The following is an 8840-nucleotide window of genomic DNA, read 5'->3' as shown; positions in this document are numbered from 1 at the left end:
TTTCTTTGACAATCTTGCTTTCCAACCTGACACGGGCCAAACACGTCCAGTCGCCCTGAGCGTGAACACAAACATGGATTTTGTCAAACATGGTCTACAATCCTACAACAACTGCATGGGCACTGGCTAACCTAAACCCGTCCTGTCGCACAAAGGGTGAAGGCAATCATTGCTTTTGTCGAACACTGACAACAATCCTACAACAACCGGACACTGGCTGTATCTTCAAACCGTTCTGTCGCCCAAAGGGTAAAGGCAATCATTGCTTTTGTCGAACACTGGCAACAATCCTACAACAACTGGACACTGGCTATATCCTAAAACCGTCCTGTCGCCCAAAGGGTAAAGGCAATCATTGCTTTGTCGAACACTGGCAACAATCCTACAACAACTGGACAATTGGCTAACCTAAAACCGTCCAGTTGCCCGAAGGGTGAAGGCAAACATGAATTTCGCCAAACATGGGTAATTCAACAATCCTTTGACAACCTGACGCCGGCCAAAATCGTTCAGTCAATCTAAGGGTGACGACAAACATGGATTACGTGAAACATGGGCAACAATCCTGCAACAACCTGACGACGGCCAAACTCGTTCGGTCACGTTAAGAGTATTGACAAATATGGATTTTGTCAAAAATGTCCAACAATCCTACAACAACCTGACACCGGCCAAAATCGTTCGGTCACTCTAAGGGTGTCGACAGTTGTTGCGGCCCTATGCTCCACAGGGAGTCTACAGGAATAAGTCAAGGGTGTCGACAAAAATGGATTCCGTCAAACATGGGCAACAATCCTACATGCATACATACAGTTTGGCAACACACATCCAAAATCACAGTAAGTCACTCGCAGTACTCTTGAGCTGGGGAGGAGAATTTCGAAATCCCGATACAGTGAGTGGACAGCGGGTGTCATCCGAATCAACAGCATCAACCCTGTATAACCCTCGTGTCTCTCTCCAAAATCCCCATCACATGATGAGGGCGTGGGATCAGTAATGGTGACCCTGTCCATTCTCGTTGACCAGTGTGAAGGTTAACCATCGGTCAGCTTGTCCTTTACAAAATGTTTTTGTTCTTCTATTGTATAGCCTTTTCAACGTGTTTGGGAATAAAACCTTGGTTTATACATGAAACCGTGATACAGTCTTTGAGGACTTCCAGATGGACAGGGATATGTTGATTTGAAGGTATTGCGTTGATGTTGTTTTTGGTGTTGCTATTGTTGTTGATATTGTTGTTGTTGTTGTTGTTGTTGTTGTTGTTGTTATTGTTGTTGCCCATAGTTCTAGAACGGGACAGTAAAACAGTGGTGCCAATGAACGAAGCATGAGAAAGCTTCATGGAATGTGGTAGTGCTACTACGCTGACTGGACATCGACCTTCGTCTGAAGCAACTGTGTCAAGACGTGTATGGCCCTCGTGTCTCTTTCCATAACACTCATCGCACGATGACGGCGTGGGGTCAGTGATGGTGACCCTGTCCATTCTCGCTGGTCAGTGTGAATGTCATCCAGTTGTATCCTTGTCCCTTTAACCTTCTCTTATTGTCTTCTTTTTCTGGGTTTTCCATGACAGCGTTGATAATGCTGTGCGCAGGAAAGAACATAGGTTCAGCTATTTTTTTCTTGCGGGGTTCACACTCACTTTCAATCTAACAGAATTTTGAAATGTAAATCAGCGCTGTCATGCAGTGAGTTTTCCTAATGCTGCTACGGGTTCCAATCGCGGTTCCATCAGATGAATAACGGCACTTATGAGCAATAAACAAGATGATCACAATGTTCTGATTGTTTCAATGCATGCAGGTACCTTCAGGTAATTTTTGTTTCAACAAGCGACAAAACTGTTCAAGCAAAAAACCTGCTGCGTTTTCTTACAGGCCGTTTATTGATGAGGAAAAACAAAGAAGTACATTCGAGATGATCGCTTTGCTTGGATCTCTGAATCCTCGACCGCAAGTACGCACATGTATCTTGCGAGTTAATTTCTTTGACGGCTTTCTATCACAGAGGGCAAGGAAAGGAAGACATGATTGCAGTATCGGACTAGCCGGTGAGAGAACAACGCCAACACTTACAAACGAACGCCAATTAATCAATTCATAAGGTACTGATTTTGACGAGAGGATCTTACCAGGATCAACACTGAGTACGTACAACATGGATTTCCAATCAGCTGATGATCTTCTCCAGAAGAGCAAGGCAGTGGTTTAACGGTGTTCCATCAAAATATGACAGCGCTACGTACATGATATTATCTGTGTGAATCTTTGGGTCTGTGCATCCGTGTGTACTCGTACGAACAATTCTACGATCATGAGATAGCACATTTGACGATAAGATCTTACAAAGGTCAAGCTGGATTCCCACATGGACTTTCGCGTAGCTAGTGATCGTCTCCAAAAGAGCAAGACAGTACGTGACTCTATCAAAAGACGCTCTATCAAAAGACGGTATGATCTTACACTGATTAACGTGGGCAGATAGCACATTTGACGATACGATCTTCCAGAGGTCAGCCCGGATTTCCACATGTACCTCGGCGTATAATTGCGATCGTCTCCTATAGAGCAAGACAGTGACTCTGTCGAAAGATGACATATAATGTGCCTGTGCGAGTCTATGTCTTTGTGTCTTGTGTGTACACTGTTCAGCCACTTCGATTATAACATTTGGTAGGGGTCAACAACTTACAGGGGTCAACAAAGATTTCCGCCCAGCTCACGATTTTCTCTCCAATAGCCAGTGGCGGTAAAGTTGCTTTATGAAAGGTTGACAGCGCTGCATGTCTGTGTCAATCTGTACTGTTCATGCCCCCGTGTGTACACCCGTGAACGCTTTTCGAACCATGCCATCATCATATGCCTCATTTGACGGAACAATCTCAATAGGATTAGCCTGAACTTCTGCATGGATTTCCCCACAGAATAATGATCTTCTCCAAAACGGCAAGTGGTTTCACTCTGTTCTGTCACAAGACGACACAACGTTCTATGTGTAGGCCTACTGTTCACGCGCGTACGTGAACGCTATTCAAAACCAGCGATGATGCAGATACCACATTTGACGGTATGATCTTACACGGATCAGCGTGGAATTATACATGCAATTCCGCACAGCTTATGATCGACTCCGGAATGGCAAGTGGCTTCACGACGTTCTGTCAAAAGATGACAGCGCTATATGGATCTACCGAAGCACACGGCCAGTGACCATATAATGAGAAATAAGAAAGCGCATCAATCATTAGCTGCATAGCTTGTTAGTTTAAGGGACAGGCGGCTGCATTCAGCCAGTGCTTTGACAGCTTATCTCTCCTTGAAATTGATGGAAGGAAGTATATGTGGAGACAGAGATAGAGAGAGGTAGAGGGAGAGAGAGAGGGAGAGAGAGGGGGGAGGGGGGAGGAGAACTTTGAACGTTGAACTTTATTTATTTATCGAGGGTGACAGAATAGGCAAAGTATACATGCTTTTTTTCGTCCGGCCCTCGCCCATTGAGGGTAACTCGATTAATAACAAGAAGAAATAGAAGTTAAGTTAATTACAATACAATGTATATAATTCAAAACATAAACGAGTACTTACCAAGTCGAAGTTTGTGTAGAATTCCATGATGCAGTTTACAGGAACGGAGGGATATGTGAGAGTGCGCATGCGCTAGGCTAGCCATATTTTACAGCATAGATCATCAAAGCGTAAACCACATACTCTTTGATGATCTACAAAGTTTTACAACAACAAAAGTTAAGTTGTAAACAGAGGGTGGGTTTTATTGAGGGAGGGCACATATCCCTCCGTTCCTGTAAACTGCATCATGGAATTCTACACAAACTTCGACTTGGTAAGTACTCGTTTATGTTTTGAATTCCATTTCATGCAGTTTACCGAAACTACGGTTTATGTGAGACTTCAAAGTTGTTGTTGTCAAACTTCCATTTCAACATTCATTGATTCACTCACATTTTAGAAGATAAATGTTTCTTGTTCTGATCACTTTATTAATTCTAAAAGTAGCAGAGGTATGAGTATTATATTCAGAATACTCGAAACAATCTACTGCACATTTCAAAATCAATGACACTTTCGTATCAAAAAACAAAACCATTAATGCTTTCTGCATCAAGAAAGTTTTCTTTTACAACCGTACACATTATTTCACCCTTTTTCTGTGACATTTGTGCATCAATAATAAATTCATCAATGCTTTTTTGCATCAATAAAGTTTTCTTTCACAACAGTGCTTGTCTACACACTTTTCTTTCCATAGTAATTCAAGATTGTGTTCTTTTTCATCTGACTCTGCAAGGGTTTGTCATAGAATTGTTTGAATGTTTTTGCATTGGTCCAACCAGCTGCTTTGAGAATATCACCAAGAGGTACACCTGACCTCTTCATTGCTGATGACGCTGCACATCTAAAGCTGTGTGGTGTATAACTTGACAATCCAGCTCTCGCTAATACTGTCCGTAACCAGCGAGAAATTGTGTCCCTTGATGCTGGTTCATGAGGCGGTTTGTAACACAACAACAGTTTACCGCTCTGATCAACTCTCAGTTTCTTTGTGCGTTCAATGTATTCTTTCAAGCACTTGACTACACAAACTTGCTCATCCACAGTATATACTGGTAAATCTAAATTTTGCTGATGATACCCAGGTCTTGTGTGTTTCAACTTTTCTGTCATGTAAATAACACATTTATTCTCTAAAAAACAAACAGATTCTAGGTTCATCAAATGAAGAGTTTGCACCCTTTGAGCAGATGCCAACAAAAGTAAAGCCGATACTTTCAGCGTTATGTCTTTCAATGAAAGCTGAGCATTGTCTGGAAGAGTCTTAAAGTATTTCAAAACATCACCAACATCCCATATCTTGGAATGCCTTGGCATTGGTGTCCTGAGTTCAAAAACTCCCTTCAAAAATCTCACAACCAAAGGATGAGTACCAATTGTAGATTTATCTGACATCAAAATAACTGAAGAAAGTGCACTTCTGGCAGTATTAATTGCACTGTAACCTAATCCAGCTTCAAAGAGATCAGTGAGAAAACTTAACACTAGATTTACAGAGGGACGCAAGGGATCACTTGACCGTTGAGCACAAAAGGATCGCCATCTCGCAAGATAACAGGCATATTGTTTCTTGGTTGTACTTCTCCATGAAGCACAGATGATGCTTTGAGTCTTTCCATGAAGGCCTCGTGTCTTGAGAGATTGCCTGATAAGACACAAGCCAGGAGACGTAGTTTTCTCTGAAGTGGATGTGCTGCATTGCTGTGTGGTAAAGTCAGAAGACGTTTCCCTTTCGGAAGAATCACAGGTTCCTGGACTAGCAACCGCAGAAGCTGGGGAAATCACACCGCGGTTGGCCACAGGGGAACAATCAGCATGCCGTCTGCCCGGTCTCTCCTCCACTGCATCAGCACCCTTTGAATCAGACTGAAAGGGGGAAATGCATATATCAGCCATTTTGACCAGTTGTGTTCAAATGCATCGACTGCATACGCTTCTGGATCATGTCCCCATGACATGAAAGGTTTTACCTGAAAATTCAACCTTGAGGCAAAGAGATCAATTTCTGGATTCAGCAGTCTCTCTTTAAGCCTATGAAATACAACATCACTCAATTTCCATTCTGTACGGTCATTGAACTGACGTGACTGCATATCTGCTTCAGTGTTACATTTCCCAGGAATATGTGTAGCAGATAACCAAATCAAATTATCTTTACACCAAATCCAGATTCTTTTAGCCAATGCATTACATCCATGTGAATGTGATCCTCCCATATTCTTTATGTAGGCAATAGCACAAGTGTTATCTGATAACACCAAGACATGTCTCCCTGTGAGTTTTGCTTTGAAACTTTTCAGTGCATATTCTATTGCCAGTAATTCAAGCACATTTATATGAAAAGCTCTTTCATTCATTGACCATCGTCCCCCTGTTTTCAGGTCTCCACACACTGCGCCCCAACCTCCTGTAGAAGAAGCATCAGTCTGGATTGTTATGTCATGGCATGCATTTTGCACTGTATGGTATGACTCATCAATGTTCTCAATCCACCAATCTAACTCTGAACAAGCATTGTCAGATAGATTAGCTAAAGACTCAAAATTTCCTTTTGCTACTTTAAGGGCATCAGACTTGTCTTTTTCTAACTGTCTGAAATACAGAGGTCCCCACCTATTAGCAGGAAAAGTGGCAACCAACATTCCAATGACTTGAGCCAGTTCTCTGATTCTGATTCTTTTCTTTCCCTTGAGTCTAAAACAGGCTGCCTTTATATTCTGCCTTTTTTGCTCTGGAAGTGATACAGTCATATCTTCAGAATTCAACCAAAACCCAAGGTATTTTAACCGTTTGCTTGGATTGAGAACAGATTTGTCATCATGTATTGTGAAACCAAGAGATTCAAAGAGTTTTACTGTCTCACTGACATTCACTTCACATTCTTCAACTGTGTCTGCCTGTAAATAACAATCATCAATGTATGAGGTAGACAGAAAACCTTGTGCCCTCAACTTTGCATACACTGGTTTTAGCAGCTTTGTGAAGTACCTTGGACAGTTACTCAAACCATTTGGAAAGCATGTATACTGAAACATTTGTTCACGCCATCTGAATTTTAGAAACTTTCTGAACTGATGTTTGACAGGAACTGAATAGTAAGCGTGTCTAAGATCAACTGAGGCCATATAACAGTCTTTAGTCATCATTTGTGTAGCAGTTGACAAGTTATCCATTTTAAAATGTTCGTACGCAACGGATTCATTGAATCTTTTCAAGTTCAAAATAAGCCGATGTGACCCATCTGGCTTTTCAACAAGAAAAATAGGTGAAACCACCTCATCTTCTTCTGGTTTTGATGGCTCAATGACATGCATACCCAAAAGATGTTCTACTTCTGCATCCATTATCTGAAATAAGTGACCAGGAACTTGATTTTTGGCCTCATGCTGAGTTTCCACCTTCTCAATGTCTTCACTCAAAGGAATTTCTGTTCCCTGTACCATATCTAGAATAAAGGAATCAGATGTCAATTTCTTCCAATTGTGAACAAAATGTTTCAGTTTACCTGCTTCAAATGTGGCATTCTTTATTTCACATACCTCTTTGTTGTCTACTCTGCTTGCCTGCTTGTCGTTGTGCCGGAGAAGAATGGTCTCCCTTGACTTCTCCCTCTCCCCCTGAACTGAGCTCCTCTCTTCCCGTTCCAGTTCCACCTTCCTCTTCCTCTCCATTCGGAGTTTTTTGGTGCATACTGACGGGATGGGAAATATTTTTGCCCTCTACTTGATTGAGTAAAGGCAAGTCCAAGTTTGGTTGTACAGTCAATATCAGCACACGCTGACTTGAGATCATCCCCAAATAGCCACTGAGTGACTGGTATGTTTGAAGATGCCAGTTTTCTGTATTTTCTGTTCACATTTTGTCCAGACAGTATTTTTGCTCTTCTGTCCAGTGACATGTCATACGCTGTTTTCAGTATCAGCCCACTTGCCTCAGCAATTGTTTTGATCAGCTTTTTCTGTTCCTCACTGGCAACCCCCATTTTTAGGGACACATCCCAGGCCACAACAAGAGCATTGTTGGCCGTGTACAGTAACTTCTGTTGACGTTGTGATTTTAAGTCATACGTTTTGGCACTGTGTTCCATCAAACCCCAGATTTCGGGATTCACTTTTGGGACGCCTGTCTCAATGTTCTTTGGGCGTTTAAACTCTCTTTCTTTTTGCTTCATCTTTTCTTCGGTCATCTGACCCTTTGCCATCACTGATACAAGTTTTGCAATTCGATCTGCAACTTCATCACCAAGAGTCTCAGAAATGTCAAAATCTTGCTCCAGTTCATTCATAATTTCACTCTCATTGGGGTCGTTCAGTTCAGCCTCGGGTCGAGATTCTGATGCTTGAGTTTTACACATTTCTTCAAGAAGGTGATCGAAATCATCCCCAGTCTCCACAGATTGTTCGTCATCACTGACGTCACGTTTTCTCTTTTTCGATTGTTTCGAGTCGCCATCTTTGTCTACCACCATAGTTAGAAACTTCAAAATTTTCTCATTTTGACTCTTCATCTTTTCCCAATCCGAGATTGGTAGAGTGACTGTTTGTGGTTTTTCCTTTCCACCCGTGTCGGGTGCGTGGATCAAGTCATTCAATTCTGAGTCCGAATCGAGTTCCAACTCTACTTGTCTCTCTGTCATCGCGACTCGCGGTTTTTTCGAACTCGGCACGATAAAGGATAAAGCACTTACTTTGTCCAGCAGAAACAATCAATTTCACACACAAAACACAACAGGTTACGTCGATTTCCGGATGAAAATGAAGTTTTCTACGCCGAAAATTCCCACATGCTGCCCATGGCCGCCATTACACATACGGGTATGGCTAGCCTAGCGCATGCGCACTCTCACATAAACCGTAGTTTCGGTAAACTGCATGAAATGGAATTAACATGTCAAACAATTACAAAAAAACCCATTTCAAAATGCATTATGAATATCAAGCAATGATGTAATATTATCACATAATTATTTACTTGTTTCCAAGAGAAAGGAGAGAGAGAGATATATATATATATAATATAATATATATATATATATAATATATATATATATATATATTATATATATATATATCCCATGACCTCCCTTCTTTGTCTCTGTTACTTCAGTATGGGTATATATGTTGTATTTTTATAGCTCAATAAATACATCATGGACTCAAAAAAATATATGATAGTGCAGATTCCGATTTGGGCGAAGAACTACTTTGCTCCCGACCTTTGACCTCGCGCCGAACAATGTGACACATTTGTATGAAGTTCCAAAAT

General features: G+C 41.5%; 1 protein-coding gene across 1 annotated transcript; it reads right to left on the bottom strand.

The window, feature by feature from the left end:
- Positions 1–3561: 3561 nt before the first annotated feature.
- LOC138959277 (uncharacterized) lies at positions 3562–8186 on the bottom strand. Its single transcript, XM_070330684.1, has 2 exons — positions 7115–8186; positions 3562–5441 (listed from the first exon to the last, which is right to left on the bottom strand). Exon 1 carries the CDS (start codon positions 8080–8082, stop codon positions 7126–7128), a length of 957 nt encoding a protein of 318 aa, XP_070186785.1. The 5' UTR covers positions 8083–8186; the 3' UTR covers positions 3562–5441; positions 7115–7125.
- Positions 8187–8840: the final 654 nt, after the last annotated feature.

The sequence above is a fragment of the Littorina saxatilis genome, linkage group LG2, assembly GCF_037325665.1.
Source record: "Littorina saxatilis isolate snail1 linkage group LG2, US_GU_Lsax_2.0, whole genome shotgun sequence".
Lineage (NCBI taxonomy): Eukaryota > Metazoa > Mollusca > Gastropoda > Littorinimorpha > Littorinidae > Littorina > Littorina saxatilis.
This window is presented reverse-complemented; position numbering and strand designations above follow the sequence as displayed.